The 20,519-nt window shown below is 45.9% G+C and overlaps 1 protein-coding gene across 9 annotated transcripts in view; it reads right to left on the reverse strand.

Moving 5' to 3' along the window:
- LOC135369050 (potassium channel subfamily T member 2-like) overlaps positions 1–20,519 on the reverse strand; it is a 189,355-nt gene that overhangs the window by 19,674 nt on the left and 149,162 nt on the right. For all 9 annotated transcript variants that reach the window (XM_064602674.1, XM_064602673.1, XM_064602677.1 and 6 more), the window contains 15 exons: positions 19,436–19,604; positions 18,282–18,330; positions 14,991–15,050; positions 12,902–12,976; positions 12,747–12,830; positions 10,729–10,823; positions 8,874–9,057; positions 8,128–8,292; positions 6,913–7,049; positions 6,714–6,777; positions 5,590–5,698; positions 4,248–4,356; positions 3,849–3,998; positions 1,931–2,145; positions 785–995 (listed from right to left, as the gene is read on the reverse strand). In XM_064602674.1, the coding sequence (XP_064458744.1) occupies positions 785–995; positions 1,931–2,145; positions 3,849–3,998; positions 4,248–4,356; positions 5,590–5,698; positions 6,714–6,777; positions 6,913–7,049; positions 8,128–8,292; positions 8,874–9,057; positions 10,729–10,823; positions 12,747–12,830; positions 12,902–12,976; positions 14,991–15,050; positions 18,282–18,330; positions 19,436–19,604 (1,876 nt within the window). The remainder of the gene's footprint in view (positions 1–784; positions 996–1,930; positions 2,146–3,848; positions 3,999–4,247; positions 4,357–5,589; positions 5,699–6,713; positions 6,778–6,912; positions 7,050–8,127; positions 8,293–8,873; positions 9,058–10,728; positions 10,824–12,746; positions 12,831–12,901; positions 12,977–14,990; positions 15,051–18,281; positions 18,331–19,435; positions 19,605–20,519) is intronic.

Consider the following 20,519-nt stretch of genomic DNA (forward strand, 5'->3'; position numbering starts at 1 on the left):
TGCTTCACGTGTGACACCGCTTCGAGGTCGCCTTCTGACTCGGTAACGGAACCGCTGGCCAGCCTGCGTTTCTCATTTTATTTGTTCAGTCTCATTTATCGCGGATATACGTTTCACGATTTTTTGGGCATCGTTGCGCTTCAGCCTCTCATAATGACTCGGTAGACAAACGTTTTGAGCCTGAAGAAAAGCAGAGTGTTTGGACAGCACTTTCTGGAGCACCTCCGTGAAAGCATTGTACCGCATGTACGCAGAGTTTATCTCGTCGTCGCTCAATGCTACCGGAAAGTTGTCATAACGACCAGTAGGGCAATGGAAATAGGAGAGGCTGTTACCACGAGATCCGGTGTAACGTTTCCCCGTTCCAATCAATGTTAAGCCCGAGTCTCACACTCATTCGCCGTAGTCTTAGCAGAACATTGGCCACGCGCAGCCAAGGAATGAGTCTGGGAATCCTATACTTACGTTTTATGACATCTCCATATTTTTCTTTTCTTAGACTAACTACTTTTTATGCAAACGGTGCGCTCTCACCTTCTGGAGCAGTGGTGTAGCCAGAGGGGGTTCGAGAGTTCAACCCCCTCCCCCTCCAAAAAAAAAAACACCTTTGGTAGTGCATTTGGGACAAGGAAACGGGGGTGATATCCTCCACTATGTAAAGGTCTCATAAATCCCCACCCGAAATATTTTCCCGGCTGCGCCACTGTTCTGGAAGATCCACTTGTGTCACCAATTTTTTTTTTTTTTTTCACAGTCAGTGCACATTTTAATGCACTGTTCTTACTCAGATTCTTCAGCGGGAGTATTCCAGGAATTCTCGAGGTATTTTTCCTCTTCAATCCCCAAGGCATCGTCTTCGCTGTCGAGCACATCTTCCGAGTGGCCCAGGTCGGGTACCGGAGCTATGCTGGGCCTCCGTCCTCGTGTCTCATCTGCTTTGGGCACTTCCAGGTGATGCTTTTTACTTCGTAATTCGAACTTTGCCCTCATACTGTCTGCAATGAAAGCGAGACATTTTCGGTGCGTCCTCTGGTGGTGAAGAGTGTCTTTATATTAAAGGAGCAATGGAGTGACAATTAACGTGGCTCGAAATTCTTTCTCATCTGTCAATTTATCCATCAGGAGCCACCGTGCAAAAGATTTTCTCACTGCGGCGTATTCCAAGTGCGCAATCAAATCTGCAAAAGCAGACGGAGAAAGCAGTCCTGGACACGAGTCTTATCGCGTGACGCAGGGAAGCCCTTCTTCGTTTTCTTCTTCGTTTCTTTATTCTCAACTCACGCGCCTTTTATACCTGCTTGCGCTGTGCCGCTCTACGTCACGAGTCACGTGCCGGGGCGCCACGTTACGTCGCGACGTTCCCTGGTTCTCCGGTACGCTTTTTTCCGTGTATTCACACGAGCGATATCCTCACGGAATATTCTAGTGGAAGAAAAAGCAAAAACACTGCTTACAGAGACGAAGTTCCGTCCCGTGTTATGTGAGCATTCGCACGGTGCAAAATGCCGGGAGTGGCGTACAGCGCATTTAGCAGACGACACCGTCAGTGTGTTTTCCTGTCGTCTGCTACGGAATATCTTGTGGCTGTGTAGCAGGATATTCCCCGCGGTTAGCAGTGTACGTGAAGACACGACACTGAGTTTTCGCGCTTACATGACGGCAGAAAGCTATGATGCATGTGCACATCTTCCGCTTCTGGGGGAATGTCGCTCACGTGAATACACGGTTTCACGACTGGAGGATATTTTTTTAAACGTGTGCGGAACAGAGGCCTCGCGCGCGAGCTCGTTTTATTCGTTGCTCAACACACCGCTTAAAAAAGAAAAAAAAAACAAAAGAAAAAGGAGAAAAAGGAAAGAAGAAATGGAATGACCCAGTGCTCCTTTAAGCATACTTGAGGCAGCATTGTCACAATTGACTGAAGACTCACCAACTCGGCATTTGATATCCCCTGACGATTTATCGCCGTCAAGTGGCTTCGCTTCGTCTCCAGCTGCAGGCAAGAAGGCGCTGTTTTCTTCTTTCGTGATATTCATGTAGAAGCAGATGTCGGAGGACTTCATGATGTACGCCGGACCCGGATTTAGAAGCACGGGCCACTGACCGTGAACGTCGGTCTGAACGCCCACGAGCGCTACTCCGTATCTGCGGAACAGGTTTCTTTTGCATGAGGTCAAATTTAACGCACTAAATTTTGTCTGTGACGTTCACGTAATTAGCGATAATGGGTGGCACTAGACACAGGCACATTTTACGTGACTCTATCATAAAACACACACTGAAACCAGTCATGGGTAAGTTACTAAAAAAATGTAGTTAGCCTTCAAAAATAACAACTATTACAACGGCAACAACTACATGTATGACGATGGGATAAGGTGTTACACCGCAGAAATTGCGACACCCTACCTACAGTTACTATTTTTGAAATGTAACTAGTGACAGCTGCAGTTGCTCGACAGTTACTTTTTAAGAAAAATCAGAATGAATATAACTCAAAAACTCGCTTTAGAGCTTGCACTGTCCAAAGATAGCCGCCCAGTCTTTAACGCTCTTCAAACAGAGCTATATACTGCATTATAAACACACAATTTCCCATGGGCCCTAACAGCACCGTGTGAGTTAGTCTAAGGTCATCCTGGATGAGTCCGAGAATTCCTGGTTGGGAAAAATGGCAGGGCATTCATTTATTCTAGCCTCAACAGAATTACACCGTAGGGAACCAACGCGTGGAAAGTATCGCAATACCTGAGTTACATTCTATAATTACGTTAACAAAAAGTGGTAAGTAGTTATAGCCACTTTTGTAGAAAAGTACCTTGTTACTGCAAAAAGTTACTAGCTACATGCAGTTACAAGTTACGTGTAACTTAGCTAACACCGGAGACCGACTGAAACATTAGTTAGGTAAGACATGTCCCAATGAATTTTGTTGAATTTTTCGGCAATTGGTTCGGCAGCATACCAGTCTGCCCAGCCACCTTTCAGCGTCGACAGTCGTCGTGTCGCCGCATTAGTGTACTTCTAACGACGTGCGTGTGGGGCACATGCAGGTTCTATGGACAACACGCTGCAAAGCTATGGCACAGCAATGACGTTACACCCTTTTGTTCCTATACTGTTCCTAGGTGAGCGCCACAGACACCTATTCACAGTAGGAGGAGAGGGTTTCCGGCATCGGTGGCGCGCATTAACATTCAGGGTGTGCACGTTAGCATCGCCGGTGTGTCTCACTAAACGTGTGTCATGCACACTATACTTGAGGATGTGTGCATAGGGTATCGAATTTAATTATCGCGTCACGATAAGCATTGTTGATAGCTGATAGTGTAAGTAGTTCAATACATTTCCTCAAACAATGAGAGTGAGATAGGTGCTCCTGCGATTATTACGGGTGGGTCACTGTATAATATCTGTGCCACAGGGGTAGAACAAATGACATTATCGTCTAATGCTATCGGGTCCCGAATGACATTACCCACGAAGGTCGCGCCACACGTCAGTTTGTAATGACATTAAACCCCAAGTGCACGCAACATTCTGAAATTTAACAATAGCACATTTTTTTTCATGCGGATAAGCTGTAATATCCTGGTCGCGTAAAAGCTAGTTGCCAACTGGCACCCATTTCAAAGCAGAAAAGCAGAAACTGTCATTCAGATAAATATAACTAAATCTCTCACTGTTGTACCGCACGAATGATATTAAGACGGAAGGGATTAAGCACTTAATGTCAATTTTGGTGTCCGTGGTGTATTACTGTATTGCAATTTGACGTATTTACTGGCTACCGTACGCGATAAAATGCTAAAAACAGAGCGAAAAGCAAAGGACTAATGTTTACTCACTTTCTATGCGAATGGAAAGACGCATAGGTGAAACTCTTCCCTTCGTACTCTCCGAAGAACCTACTGTCTCCGAGCCGAATATGGTAGATCTCATTGCCGGAACATTTTCCGTAGAGTCGATGCCACTCTTCGGCTGATGTTTGCCCCTCCCTGTCGAAGGAAGCGAATACCCTTAAAGGATCGCTCTGCTCTCGTAAAATGCTAGTAGAAAATGCTGCAAACATTATTACAAAAACAACGTCAAGATTCAATAGACGCCACGAGGAAACGTTCTATGTTTCCACAAATTCCGAATCTGTAAAAAAGCGCACGAAAATAAGTAGCGCAACAAATTATCGTCTACTACGAACGTTTCCTAACTACACGTTTCCTAAAAAAAGGCAATATAATGATACTCACTGTCCGCGGGAAGTATGAAGCAACAGTGTGACTAAAGTTGAGGCACCAGGACACAGACAGTTGTTGGCTAAAAGGGCATACTTGAACTCATCTTCACACACCACATGTTCTGCAAGCCATATAACGTCATTCAGCCACGTGATGGCAAACATTCCGAGCCGATTATGGTCTGGAAAATACGCTAAAACTCGCTATTAGCCTCACAAAGCCCGATCGCATTTGAAAGAAATGTCGTGTATGAAAAGGCAACGAGGAGTAAACAACATCTCAGTCACAGCATTACGAATGCAAGTAAGCGCGATTTGGACATTTCCGTGTGCTTGAGGAGGATGGTAGAGACAGATGCACAAAGCACAAGTAGACAGGACTAGACCCAGTTGTCTGTCTAGTGTCCTGTGTCTCTGTCCTTATCACCTCCTCAAGCTCAACGAAATGATACCGTCCCCATTACGAACATCCACGGATGTGAGCGTGACGACCGTAGTGGGTGTACTGAAGAAAGTATTGAGAAAGAGAAAGCCCGCAACGCGTGCAATAGAACACCGTGATGAAGTTGCCAGAGTGAAGGAAACGCGTTTCTAAGCATGCGAATGGCACGCTGTGGAAACGCCTGCCATGCATCCACCGCTGCGTGCAGCACGTGCGAAGCGAAGGCCCCAATGCTGTCAACTCATATTTTACACAAACGTTGCTTTCTACACCTCCACATCACAGAAACCAAGAAATACAGGGTAGCTACCTATAAAAGTTAACCCATGCCGTGCTCACCAATTCCTCAATGCACTGAAAAATTCCTGTGTCCGTGTGGAACTCTAATGGGTACTGTAGAAAAAAACAACTTCAACTTGATAACGAGCTGTTTGATTCTCCGATGTGGCCGGGACGAGTCCAGAAGAAATTAGGGCCAAGTGGGCCGTCGTAGAGAAACGGAAACGAAACACGCGCGCAGGCTCCAGGAACACCTGGCAGGTGATCCGGGACAGGTCATTGTCGTCCCCAATTTCTTACAGGTACGTTTCGTTATAGTAAATTTCAAACCGATTCAACGTCGCAATCCAAAGTTAAACAAAAGCTCCCACATCCCTATGGGAAAACAATCAAGATGGAAGCCACGTTGGGTAAACTTTTATAGGTAGCCACCCTGTAGATTAACGTGGTTTCGAAAATTTGTAGAAGAAACTCGTACGCAACATGTCTGTAGTGCTCGTCTTAAACTTGTATGCGTGAGACGCGCGCGTTCGCATATTTGTAGTCGCGAAGTCGTCGAGAAAACTCTCCATGCGTTTCCGGCTTCAGTCGTTTCTCTTGCGTTGTTGGCACCGGAAGATAAAGTGGCGCTTACCAGCGAAGGCAACGTGCACCTTGTTTTCTGGACGGAATATTTGAACATACTGAGGTACGTTGGGTGCGAAATCACGTACTGCCCATGAGCGAAGAATTGTATGTTCATCCTGGAAGAGAAGAAGTTCATCAGAGAAGAAGAGGAAGAATTACGCGCGGGGTAGAATATTTAGGCTGCTCTGAAAGAAGTGACTGGAAGTGGGTAGTTATCCGTATTTACTCGCATATTGGACGCACTAGCGTATTGAACGCACCTCAACTTGAGCGCCGAAATAGTAGGTACCTTTTTTAGTCGCACCTGCACTTTGGTAGCATGGTCGGATCCTTTCGCGCAGCGCCAGCGGCGTTCGTATCGCGCAGTCAACGAGAACGGAGCGCTCGGCGCCAGAGTGATGAACGATGAATATAGAGGAGTATTTCGCCAACGCTTGATGGAACGGAGGATGATTTGGTGTTGGAGCATCGGGTGACGATGAGGGACAATATCGCCTTTGCGTACGTAAGTGATAGCGTTGATTGTTCTGCGCACGCCCATAACAGAAAGAGAGCTTCGCGCAATGCGCAGAACGCTATCTGTTACGTACGCTATCGCCTTTGCGTACGATGTACTAAAACTCTCTAACAGCGACGCGAAGGATGATCGCTACGTTCGATTCCGGGGAGATCACCGCGGAAATCTCGTAATAAAAATGGGAGCTAAGTTGGGTTCAAATTTTCCACCGCGTATTGAACTCACCCCCTCAATGGCGCGATGTAAAAAGAATAAAAAGTAATAATAATAAAAATGTGTGTCTTTTACGCGAGTAGATACGGTATACCAAAAATGCTACATTTGGCTAAATGCGACTACAGGTTCGTGACGATCGACGAACGGATATGTGCCTTTTTTCATCATTACTGGTCTATATAGCGATATTTCAAATGAAACACATTATTGACCCTGGAAAGAAAACTGTTGCAGAAGCCCAAAGAGTCTGAATGGAGTAACAAACAACAACAACAACAACTTTATTTTTAAGATAATGAATGGGGACTTTCATCGCCAAGGGCGATATTCTACCCCATTGCTGATGATAAAGTAACAAAACTGAAGCGATACTAGTCATTTGAGCGACAAACACTTACGGCTGCAGCTAGGTCTGCGTAATTTCTCGCCGCTAGCATAAAACAGGCCTCGGCTGCATTCATCCTGCAACACATTCAACCCCTTAAAACTTACTCAAGAACATTATAATTGCGCATAAGTACGCGCTATACATGAGTAATCTATAAAACAAGGCAACTATACTTGATTAAGGAACAAAGTAATATCAGTCTGTCTCACCTAGCTCTAGTAAGATCTGTGTCTTTGAGGGCAGAACCCTGAATATAAATGACCCGCTGCGCCCACATGGGTATCTGCAGGATCATTTTCATCGTAGAATCCACTTCGCAGGGGGACAAGAGCACCACATAATAGTCCTGAAAACAAATTCACGCTTTTTCTCCGAAGGTTCCTTCTTCTAATGCAATCCTAGGAAAGTGATAACCACACAAGCACCTACATTTTTGCTCAAAGACACTCTCTTACACATAAGGCATGTTCCTTCATCCGAAGAAGGCAGTTGGCGAAAAGCCAGCAGGAATTGAACCAGCACCTCTCTGATTGCTAGTGAATTAGTGAATCGAAGCCTTTGTGCGGTTTTAAAATCTTTAAACGTTGCGTTTTTCCTAGTTGTTCATTCAGCCCCTGACAATAATTCTGCAACTATCTGTTCCCTCATGTCCACAAGATGTGTCAATAGTACAGGCAGAGCGCGAAGAGGATGAGTCTATTCGAATGAGGCTCTTGTTAAGACTCTGGGCATGCCCTGACAACCCTTTACACGTCCTCTCCTACATGTTTCCCAGTGATATTCATGCACGGAAATCCAACCGCCGGTATCTTTCCAACTATGTATCTGGGCACCGTGAGGTTTAAAGGAGCAATCAGGTGATATTTACCGTGGCTCCCATTCGTCAAGCTGTGCATAAGGAGTCACCATGCAAAATATTTTCGCACGGCGGTGTATTGTCACTCCGCAATAAAATTTACAAAAACAGTCGGAGAAAGCAGCCGCAGACAGACTCCGTGTCCCCGTGCCTTTTTCATTCTTTCTTTCTTGTACCTGTTCGAGCAGCGCCGCTCTACGTCACCAATGACGTGCTCGGGGACCACGTTACGTCACGATGTGCCCTAATTCTTCATACGCTCTTGTCACGAGTGGAGGATTTCTTAAAGGTGTGCGGAACAGAAGCCTCGCGCGTGTTCTGTAGGTCACCTGCGCTCATCGTTCTTTCGCAGGAGCTCTTTTTATTCATTGCAGAAGACGACGCGGCGAAAACTAAAAAAAGGAAAAAAAAAGAAAAAAAACACATTGGGGGATCACCTCAGTGCTCCCTTAAGCCTAGCGTTCCTCCATCTGGCTTTCATTGGCCTCAAGAACAACTACTGCATTATTTCGTGACCTTCTTTCACTTGATCGATTCGGTATCCTATCTCTATCATTCCTCTAAGTACCTGCAGAAGAGGATGAGCGTAGAATTCGTTCAGGAAGTCCATCACAGTATCAGCGCGTAATGTTGTAGAGCAGACGACCACGTGCCTCTCGCTCTGTGCCCTGTGCATGCTGTAAGTGCCACCCAGCTTCTGACGCTCCATCCAGGTGTAAGCCAGCTGCTCAAACTGAAAACAAGTGCACAAAGCATACATCAGGCAGAAATCAAGAAGAGTTAGGAGATAGTAAGTCAGTAGCGGGCCAATGTACTCCTGGACCACTTCATTGGACGGTGCTCTATAGGGCGAGCACGAGGCACGCCAGAAATGTGTCCAGCATTCCGTCCTTGTTTACACCAGATGTCGCCCGCTAGAATCTGCGTGAGAATCTGGAGATGCCAATGGCACCATTTATGTTCGGATAATCCGCCTTGTATTCGGGTAGTCTGTAGTTCACAATCGTTACTGTTGTTCACAGAGGACTGAGGTACGAGGTCCAGTCAAGGGGTCTACGTTGGAACTCTTTGTGCAGAAAGATATTTTCCCGTCAACATTTATATTTTGGGATCGTTTGAAATATGGTTCGTGTCGCACTGGTATCCGCTATCGCTCCCGCGAAAGCGTCAATTGTGCCAAAAATCTCCTTAAAAATTTGGAAAGACGGCGACACGGAACCATGGATGTCTGCAAGGCACACAGCCACTGCAGTACATTGACGGCGTCGTTCCAAAAAGAGATGAAAATCGGAAAGATATCTGGCAACTGTGTACCTGTGTGGGCAGCACAATGAGGGCGGCGCAGATCATGCCAACCATGAACAGCTGCGAGGGCCACACGTCGGGCTTGAAGTCTCCGTAGCCCACAGTAGACAAGGTGACGACCACGAAGTAGAAACTCTCAAAGAGGTCCACATGTTCTACGCCGGCACGCTGGAAATGCTGGAAACCGCATACGCTGAAAGGACATAGGGGATTCACAGGACTGAGCTTGGAAGAAACTGACTTGGCGAGATCGTAGAGAAATGCTGGGGGGTATTGTCTTTCTTGCACCTCGTTGTAAATGGCAAATTTGACGGCACACACTAAACGAACCAGAGCGATTAATGCTTATGTCTGACTCCATCGATAATGTCGATATCAATATCCATCGACTCCATCGATATCAATCAACCAATAAAAAATGCTCGCATCTTTGGCCATTTTGCCAAACGCATTTATATGATGGGAATTGGTGTTCTGAGGCTGGAACATATTGAAAGGATAAATACATACAAGGCCTCACGTGCCTGAGAGATTAATGATGAAAGAAAGAAGTCACTGAAAAGTTTAGACAGGCTGTAGGACTCGAACCCACATCTTCTGGATTACTGGATTGCCCTGGACCAGTAATTCAGAAGATGTGGGTTCGAGTCCTACAGCTGGCTAACCTTTTCAGTGACTTCCTACTTTCAGCATTTAAATTATGCAGCTTTAAAGGGACTGAGCATCTGTCCTGGTCGACTCCGAAACTATTGCGTCGTTTTACTCCTTGTTCATCATGGACACTAACGTCGAAAATCCGACGCGAATTAGTGGAGTAGTTTCTGCGCAATTTGATGTACTGCATGGCAAGAGCAGGCGCCGGATGTTGGGATTATGCCGGAGTTCCCTCTCTGGAAATTTGATAAAACGTCATACGAACAAGCCCAGTCAGGGAGCGTCCCTTGGCTACCGGCGGGAGGGCGGGAGTCTGCAGGTCGCCGAGGGTCTGCGATCATGTCATGGATGTCACTTCTATAGGTTAGCGCCGCACGTGTTCGAACAGCCAGAAATGTAACACAGTGCTCCACGCGATGACACGGTATCGTCAGAACCCACACTGACAACCGAAATCCGGCGTATTTACCGAGGACTTTTGACTTTGTATATTGCCGTGCGAACGCGGAGCAGTCGTGTGCCCGGCTAACGTCGTCATAGTGTTACTATCACTGGGGCTACCTCAGCTGCAGAGGCAGTGCGAATCTTTAAACCTCGTTTATTTTATAGGTAAACTGTTTTCGTAAGAAAAATGGCCCTTTCTGACAACGAGCTATGCGCATGACCTTGAGACGCAGGAGAGGGTTATCTCCTTCTTCACTAGATGGCGCAGTATGTGAACGACAGATGTGGGAGACCGCACGAACGGCGCGAGCTCGTCGGTCCCACTCTGGACCGGTTTTGGTCCTTTGTGCTGTACCTACGGGGATTTGTTTTGGAGAGCGCCGAGCGTGGTTCGCTGGAGAGCCGCTAGGATACGACGAGTATATGAAAAACGTCCATTCGATCAAGTAGACTGTGAAACGGTAGCAAACATTACCGTATCCGTTTCACACACATGTTCTCGGATGCGATAATACCTATAAATGTTGCACTTCGGGCACCCGCGCTCATTACGGTGCATTGTAACATTTTTTCGTCTGATCTCCCGTCTCTCTTCCTCTCTCTACTTCTCTCTTCACGGGCCGACCTACACAGCTGTCGATGTCGATGTCGATGTGCCCTGTAAGTCTACCGCTTTAAAATCAGTACTGTAAAACATGTATGCATAGTGTTGACCTTGGTATCACGCAGCGAATAGTAGCAGAGTAGTCAGTGTGGGAATCCGCACCTGGTGAATATGAGGCAAAGTAACGTAGCGGTGAGGATGAGGAGCCGTTGCGACAGGGCTGATTGGCTCTTCTGCAGGGCACGATGGAGGTCGTTCTGAAAGACAAGCATTCGCTCTGCACATCCGAGACGCAGAACTTTATATTAATATACACAAAAGCCACCGTATGTTCACGGAATGATTCCGTCACGTGAGAAAAGGAAAGAAAAGGACGAGATGGTAACGGGTAGCCATTAGTTCTTACTCGCTTATTTTCAAACAGGACGAAAAAAGTAAAATGGACCGCTCCCTCCTGCAACATTACAGAGTTTATCGCCTTTGCGTACATAAGGGATAGCGTGATGGTTCTGCGCAATGCTTTATGTTTTGCGCGTGCGCAGAACCACCGATGCTAACTCTTACGTACGCAAAGTGGATACCGTACGATACACTAAAATTCACTATTGTTTCATCTGGGAGGCCATACGACAGAGGGTTTCGCAAAACCCTCGCTGCTATGCATACCACCTTCTAGAAAACGAACCCAGCGCATATTGAAATCGTTAGCATTCCTGAGGAACATGAGGCTTATATTACTTATACGGCTCCAACGGCTGTAGTCCAATACTCTCTATAGAATAGCTTTGTAAGCACCATCTTCAAGGTAATTATTCTTGCTGACGCAAGACCAGCACCGAGTTTGCATTTACAATATCACGGCAATCAGAAACGCTTTCGCATTGCTTAATGAATTACGTTTTACACTTACACTTACTTTTTACTTACGTTACACTTGGCACATAAAGCTCAGTCTTTTTCGAGGCAAGATGACTCACAAACTTTTATAAGTCCTTTCCTAAATTTTAAAAGTGACAACAGTAAATGTCCCTAGTACTTGAACAAATAGTTCTTTAATGATTCAGCAACCTATTTACTTTCCCTATTCCTGCTGTCCATCTATTTGTACCTGTGTCGTTTTATGGCCATGGGCTCTTTCTAACCATTTTAAATACAAACTGGAATAATTTACAAACTTCAAAGGAATATTCCCATAGAAACGTATTCATATATGGGGAGCTTGCCTATATAATTTGGACCGGCGCTATTTTCGCCAAACTGTGCATCCTATCAACAATAGACCGAGAATAATGGCACTCGTGGTAAGTTTCAGGGGGAGCACGTGTTTGAATTTTGTTTCTGTGACTCGCGCGTGTAATTTTCTAATTTGTCCTCTAAGGTATTCTGCGTGCCGTGATGCTGCTGCTTACTCCCATGCTGGAAAATACGTGCACTAAGGGTTACATGCGCGTTATGCGTTGCTGATAAAACTTAGCAAAGCGAGCGTTTCTGCCCATATTGATCCACATCCACTACGCGTGTCTTATATTGGACCACGACAACATGCAAGCACTAGCGTAGCAATTTGCACTTATTGCTCTCTCCAGATGTCTTCTAGACGAGATATTGCACGTCAGCTGTGGGACAGCTAAAACAGTTTTACCCTGGTGCGATCTCGTTTCATTCGTTTTATCTGGGTATATGTACGCTACTAGAAGAGTTCCAATAACCGTGTCCAAATATAGGACCGTTTTCGTGATTCTGGCGAGTTCCTGAGTTGTAGCTTAAAAAAAAAACTGCTGTTCTGTAGAAGCTTCAATTTAGAAACGTCAAGCTTCAATCTAGGAAGCCAGACTTGTTTTATTGGACCACTGAGGCAACCTTTTGGAAACATGTATTTCTACCAAGACAGGGACGCACGAGCAGGTTTTGAATCCACCTATCTCTAGTACACATAGCGAGGTATCAGTGACCGATTTTTCTAATCTAGGGCTTAATCTTTCGGGCTTAAAACCTGGTATCCTCGGAGGTTCCAATTTAGGCAAGCTTACCATACCGTGTCCTTAATTTTTTATTGGCTCGGGAGTTTCTACTCGCACCATGCTACTGACCCCAGCCGCACACGTTGTACATGTTGTTGGTTTTTAAATAAATTGAATTTGACATCGAAAATTGAAACGTGCAAAGAAATTGATACTCACAAACATGTTCTCCAATACAAACTTCGCCAACCAACAATTAAGAAATACTGGTATAAAGACATTTCGTAAAGGGGCATAAAATATCTGAAATACATAATAGCAGAAGACAGATTAGATTCCAGTGTCAACTGTTTCATGCTCGCACGTGGACTTACAGTAACTATAAACGGTACATTATCAACCACTTCCAGAAGAAACCGGAAGGAGAGTAGCTGTCTCCAAATATTTCCCTGAAACAAAACGGCATGAAACCTTAGCCCTTCACTTGACAAAACGATATATAGGCCTCAGAGAAGGCTCTGTATTTCACGGAGGTACAGCTCGGAGCACAGTTAACTTGAACGCACCTCCGACCGGCGGAGCGGGAGGAGAGCCACCCTGGTGGCACTTAGGCAAAATGAAGGGAAAGAGCGTTTCGACTGTCCCACTTGTGCTGCGGGGGTGTCCGCCTTGCTATGAGCTGTTGACTGGGCATTGCATTGCCCATTGCCCATTGCATGCAAGTCGAAACACCCTTTCCCTTTATTGCTCGAAAGCGCCGCTAGGGTGACTCTCTTCCCGCTCCACAGGTCGGAGGGATGTTCAAGTTAACTCTACTTGAAGCTGTACATAACAGTAGGCTTGGGTAGTAACTAAGTTTTGTTGTTGTTGTTGCTTTTTTATTTCGTGTTAGGCTATGAGCGGCATACAGATGTGGAGGGATGGAGAGAGGACAGCAGGAAGGATGGGGGGATAGGGGAGGTGTTAGCATGGGTCTTGGGTCGACTTCAGGGGGAACTGTGCCGACATTCGTTTGGAAAGTCTGCAGGAAAACCCAGGGAAAACCTCACAACCGCATCTTGATGTTTGCGTTTAAGATGCTGTTTTCTCTGATTAAACCTCAGTTGAGAGTCTGCAGTTGTCCTGTCTATTTCTACCTATGTCCTTGTCTCCTTGCTGCTATTTTTACATCATAAACTGTAACTAGTTACTGCTTTTTTTCTTAAAGTAACTGTACAATTGATGTGACTAAGTCAGTTACTGAGGTACTGGGATATTTTCAGTCCCCTAGTGTCATTTTGTCAAGACTTCAAATATCCTGCCGTTCGTCCCCAACAAAAATTCCGCGAGTTCTGTAATCTCCCACGCAGCCAGAATGGCTAACTCACACCGTGCCGTTAGATCTCATGGGAAATCCTGTATTTATAGCTACACTTGGACAGTACAAGTGCTTAAGTTACGTTTATTCTGCTTTGTTCATTAAAAAGCAACTGTCAAGTAACTAAATTACTTTAATGCAGTAACTGTAGCTATAGTTCTACTTCAAAAAGAGTACCTAACTTTATTACTATTTTTTGTGGGTTAACCGTAACTATGACTTCGTTACATTTTTCGAGTAACTTACCCACGACTGCGTAACAGAATACGGCCATAGGAAGTACGTATCTTAATGTGCAAACAAACAAAACTCCCCTATAACTTTAACAATATCATTTCCTACGCTCCCTATGTCAGAAACGCACGAAGACGACAAGCACGTAGACGTAGTAACCAGTATATCCCAAGGAGGGAAGTCAGGCGGAATAAGCTCGGTGGCCTGCAATCTGCTAGGACGTTCGTTTCGCTACACCAGGAACAAAATGAGGTTCCTTTCACGTATGCCTAGTCCATTGGCTTATTTGTGCGCTCCCCTATGATTATCTCGGAAGGCTTCCTGCTTGGGTGGTATATCAAAGGATTCTCTCTCTCTCTCTCTTATCGGACGCGGTGTGCTCTTTGCGACAAGGATTGGCAGTATATCATATGCGATCTGCCTCCTGAGAAGCTACAACTGTAACAAGCTACCCTCGAGTAGTCCTAAAACAAAGAAACAACGCGGGGCCTGCTTATGTTCAGGAATACATATACGCGTTTATTTATTTATTTCATTTATCTTTTTCGCGTTAGCGTCGCCAAGCAATACTGTGGGTATGAGCGACGTACAGATCTGGACAGATGGAGAGAGGACAGCAGCAAGGGGCGGGGGATTAGCATGCGACCTTGACGTCCTTCATGGGGAACTTTTTTTTTGTTTTCGTGTTAGCGCCGCGAAGCAACTGTGGCTATGGCTGTGTTTTAGGGAAGGACGTCAACTCAAACTATTTTATTTTCTCCCTAACTAACATCTGGAATCCGAGAAAGCTAGGATCATAACGGTACGCACAAGGCTACAAATTATTAACACTTATAACGGAGCATAGAGGATGCACGCGTAATCCAACTTACCTTATATGTGAGATATACAACAAGGCATGCTTCGGAAAAGCTGATGAGAGCTAAACTCGTCTGCAAAGAAAGAAAGAAAGAAAATACTTATTAAAAGGGTTACGAAACATTCTCCCATATCGATAACTTGCGCGGGGTAAAAGACTGGGGCACGCGAGATAACAGAGGTGTCTCGTGTCCCCGGCTTTCACCCCGCGCAAGTTATCGGTATCCATTACCAAGAAGCCTCGATGTCGATTCTCTCACTTTTGGAGGGGTCATATCGTTGGAAGACTTGTCTAATAAATATACGAACCAAAGTCCTATGCCGATGCGATCCCACGTTCGGAAACTATTGTTGCACACCGAAAAGCTAGCGCTGCGAGAGAACCGTCTTCACTCTCTCCCACAGTACTCACAATGGATGCTATCGTAGGAAAAGACGTCTCTTCATGGGAAGGTACGACACATTCCCATGGTTGGCCGAAATGCGTGCATTTGTCAGCGTCAAAACGTCGCACGGAAATGTATTCCAGATGGATTTGAGTGGCAACTACTTGAACGTGGTGAACGATTTACACGTGTTTTTCTCCGTAGTAAATATGGCATATTGCATATAGTCTCTTTGTCGAAGGCTCTAGCTCGGACGAACTTGTGGACGTCGGTCACGAGTCAGGCAGACGACAGCTGTTTGGCCACTCGATCTCACTTGAATGAATCAGAGGGATGTAAAAAGGGACCCGTGTGCGAGCTCCTCTCCAAAGTTAGACTACGAGGACTAAACAGAGGAACGACAGCGGATGATGCATAGCTCTAAAGCGCCTTGCATAGCGGAACAAACTTTTCCCATATGAAGCACACGTCCCCGCGCTACACCTTGAGGCTGGAACGTGTGAAAGAGTTCCGGCCGTTCCCATTGGTAGTCGCAGGCACGTGACCTCTCTCGCGCTTCTTCAGTGGTGAAGACGCCTGCCGTGACGTAAGAGCCGCATGAGTTTCGGTTTTCGCGATGCCGTATTTCTACGCATGCATCTATTCCCACGTTTGCTGTAAAAATTGGAACGCAGGTTCATAACGATGCAAATAATTGCGTTTTACATTGATCCGGAATATATCGGAAGTGTCGCAGTCTCTTTAGTGTCATTGTGACGAGAACACGATTAATGAAACGCTGAACAACATCCTTCTGGTCATAAGCACCTTCAGACGTGAGCAATAATGACGTCGACACACGAGAAACAGTCATAAAATTAGGTACCCTCTGAGGACCTCTCGACCCGATAAACCAACAACCAAACTCCAATGGACCATGAAGGAATGTTCATCTCATATCCTTCTAGCGTGGCTTATCCTGGTTTTCATACAGTTCAGCCTGTTTCCATCAGCGCGCACCGGCTCACATGTGAAGGCAGTGAACCAAGATGGCCGTTAAAAAAGTGAACGACGGTGAGGACGTCACGGAGGTTGGAAATCGCACGGAACCGAGCGCGACTCCACCGTCCGTGAAACGACGGCTGAGGGAATTTTGGAGCTAAAGTCCTTCAGCATGCTGCTGGCCACCCGTGGGCATGAGCGCACGATCAAGTTAATGAAACGGCTAACTAAAGTTATGGCTACAAGCTGTAAGCACCACACGTGTATCCTGCACATAAAGATAGCGCGAATTGGAAAGGGTTGTTTTGTGCTGTCTTGTTTGAAGCAACGTCGTCGAGGGCTATCAAGTGTTTCACAGCCACGGAGGTTTCAATTACAACGGATAATGTTGCATGTTTTCCGTATATGAAATTATCGACATATCCATTTCCTTAAACTCGCCTACTAGTCCCCTACTGCTACCTGCCTAACAGCAGTATCGCTCCAAGAGCACCTGGACGGGAATGTGTTAATGATAGCGGTTTCAAAAGCCTGACGATAGTCGTGCTGTAGTCGTGAGATATGCCCAAACGTGTGTGGCCAGCAACGGCGAGCTATTTCGGCACCAAAAGCATGATAAGCATTCAATGAAGTAGCTGATGTCGCTTTGCTTATCTTTGATTTGGCAATTTCTTTTAGGAAGGTTTGGCAGCTGCGAATTTTTCGTACGTGTTTTTAATCGGATCCAAAACGGACTCATTGGAACCTAGGGAGCTCGATTGCCATTATAGTTCTATTTTGGAGCCTACGACAAAATACTGTCGTGTGCAATCGGCCTTACGATATCTACTACGTGGGTTTTCCTTTCTGGCGAGGCTCCGACCACGCAGCCACCGAGCCGCGTCCGAAGAACTCTCCCAAAACGATACGATAAAAGAAGTTATCAAATTCAAGCATAGCAATGTGATGTCAAAGAAACAGGGCGATAGGTTTATCATCTTTTCGGAATCGTTATCGTGAACGCCTTCCGATGTAGTACTAAAACTAACTAATCGCGGAGCTAGGTTACATTGATGCGTATCGTACTCACTATTCGTATCTCCTCGCACTAATCCAACCAATAGCCTGACACGGCTCGGTGGGATTCGCTCCGATAAATGGATACGATGCGTGTCCGCGGTCCTTCATGTAAGTGCCCCATTAGTGACCAACTGCCTGGATTACAGATAATCGTGTTGATAACATGACTGTGAACTGTCCGCAGGGATGTCGAAGCATATTTGTGCGTCAATAGAAAAAAGTATTCAGCGTAACGAGTCCTGTCCTCTACAATTGGCACTGCCTGCTGGCCGGCATCAGCCCCATCTCATAATCATTTCTTTATGTACGCGTCCTGCAACGAACAATTGGCGTTTAACGAGTAAGGATTCATCACTGTAACTACACATCATATGCAAGTATCTCTTCATTAAAAAAAACACATGAACCTGGCCGAACTGCACGTCCGTATAAGAGGGCCGCACGCTTATCACTGTCTCACAAGTTCTACCATTCTCCTGCCATCAGGTCATCCTACATCAATCCTCCTCATAGAATATCCTCTCGGATCGACCACGAACTCAAAGTTGCCCGCTTAAAATGTAACACTCAATCATTTTCAAATTCCTTTTCCCCCCAAGACTGCCATTGATTGGAATAACCTCCCGCCCCACATCGTTACCACAACTGATCCGTCTCAATTTCGTAATTCCCTATTTCCAGCGTATAAATCCTTCGTCATTTACGATACCTTGTGTAACCTACTTGTACAGCGTTATTGTTGTTTTGCTGCCTTTTTTTTATGTATTATTTTTTTCCTCACTTCCTGTAACCCACTCCTCCCGTGTAACGGGTAATGGGGATGTACTGCAGTGAAACTTTTGGGAGCTGAATAAATTGATTGATTGAGTGAGTACGTACCTGTATGCACCATAGAATGAATGGCCTTTCGACCCATAAAATGGCGTCCCTGTAAAAAAAGAAAGGGGAAACATATTGACATTGCTGTCTCTTGGAATGTGTCTTTCATCACCATGCGACTTTGTCTTCCGTAACATGACATATACTACTAAAAATAACGCCACGCAGCACGTTCACGTTTTCCACTCTCTTCAAACCTTTCGTCACAACGCGACATAGAACCTCATGACCTGTGACGGGAGATGTAAAAAAAAAAGAAAGGAGAGAAAAGTTTGTGGTATGCAAACGTCTGGTGTGTGGTAAGGTGTCTCAGAGGGGGTCAATGACGCAGCTGGTTAGGGAGGGGGGGGGGGGGGTACAATGTTATATATGTGACAGGAACGCTAAATATTTATAATTTGCGAGTAAAATGGCGGAAAAAGGGCTCGGGGCTACGTCTGGTGGGATATAATCCACAATTTCTCAGGCACCAATCAGTGATATATGTTCCTGACTGGCTTAAGCTCACGATGACTACGTATAGCCGAGTTCTTGTGTTTTAGACACAGTGTTATGCGCATGGAATGTAGTTTTACCGCCGAACTTGGCGAGCACTGCGTAGTTGGTGGCGACATCGACGCAGTGTTGCCCGTAATTTTCAATTTAAATTTTCTATAAGAAAAAACGAAAAACCATGAGTGCAATTGTGGCGAAAATTGTGTCGTGAGAGTACTGAGGGTACTGAGGGTACTGAGGGTACTGAGGCTATCGAAATAACTTTTCGGAGATTGCAGCTTTACCGCTATACAATACATTTAAAGTCCCATACAAATGTTTGTTCAACTCTTGCATCTTTGGCACGCATATCCACGTGTATGATAAAATATTTGTGACGCACTCTGTTCATTCCCATATAGAGTTGCTTCTTTCGGCCGTAATGTATGTCGTCACGCACACCATAGCGGATGAACACGCACCGTCGCGAAGCAGGAACTGTCACCTGGCGAGTAATTATGAAAGGCAGCTCGTTCCCCAGTGATGCTTTACCGCCATTTATCGTCACGAACATCTACGGTTACAGATAGCGTTCCTAGCCCCCCAACGCGCTCGTGCAGGCGGTGGATGACGGAAAAGTTGCTCTTCTTTTTTGGTCTTGTACGAAAATGAGCGCTTACCAGTTAATGGCACCATTTCTCACTTCCTCCACCGTGAACTGGGATCTGTTGGGGAGGGAGCAGTCGTAGCAAGTGGCATATAGCGGACCCCGATCCAGCACCACACGTAGCACGTACAGCAGGCAGGCCACGATCTTCACCACGAGCCGGATCACGCGGATTCGCAAACCTACCAAGGTGAACAAAAGTCAATATAGCTACATGGATGGAAGGGAAAGTGGGTTGGAGGAAAGAACCTCACCACGGTGAAGGCCAATAATTGTACAGGATGATATCACTCTTGATTTGTGGAAAGCCCGGGGCGTACGCCTTTTTGTGACAATTAACATTTCTCCAGGAGTCCAATATTTTGCGAGAATACAATGCGGGATGCATAAATTCGGTAGGATTCTCATGTCACGAGACTCAGTCTGAAATGGGAAAATGAACCTCTTTCCCAGTTACGTCCGCACACGGACCTGTTGTCTCGCAGACGCTGTGGATGTAAACTGAACCGATGGTGCCGAGCATCACGGGTATCTCTCAATTCCTGCGTTTCCATGAACGGATATGTCGATTAAAGGTGACGGTTTACACGACTGTCGACGCCATTGAGCTCTGCAGAATCAGTCGACTGATGAAACGCCACCCTCATCTTTGAATTGTAACCTTGGAATTTAGGTACGTTCCACGCAACTCTGTCATGGCGTGAATTCGTTTACTTCTCCAATACTTCTACAGTCTTTAGGTACGCCATTGCTTTCATAATCAGACAGCCGTCACTTGTATTCTTTCGGACGTATACTGCGCCGCCAGCTATTCTTACTAGCTCGCGTGGCTGAGTGGTTAGCGTGTCACTGGGATGTACCCCCGGTTCGAATCGCTGTGGCTTTTCCTGAGTTTTCCTCAGACGCTGTCAGACACAGTTCCCTCAGAAGTGGACCCATGACGCACATCCCCAGCTCTGAAGCAGAAAGCTTTCCATTTTCTCCCGCATAATATTTCTTCGATACACGCACATTCACACTGGAACGAGGCAGACGGCATCTTGCGAACTTTATGGAAATCAACCAAGCTGAGTCTAGCACGCAAACGGACGCACGCA

The sequence above is a fragment of the Ornithodoros turicata genome, chromosome 9 (assembly GCF_037126465.1).
Source record: "Ornithodoros turicata isolate Travis chromosome 9, ASM3712646v1, whole genome shotgun sequence".
NCBI lineage: Eukaryota > Metazoa > Arthropoda > Arachnida > Ixodida > Argasidae > Ornithodoros > Ornithodoros turicata.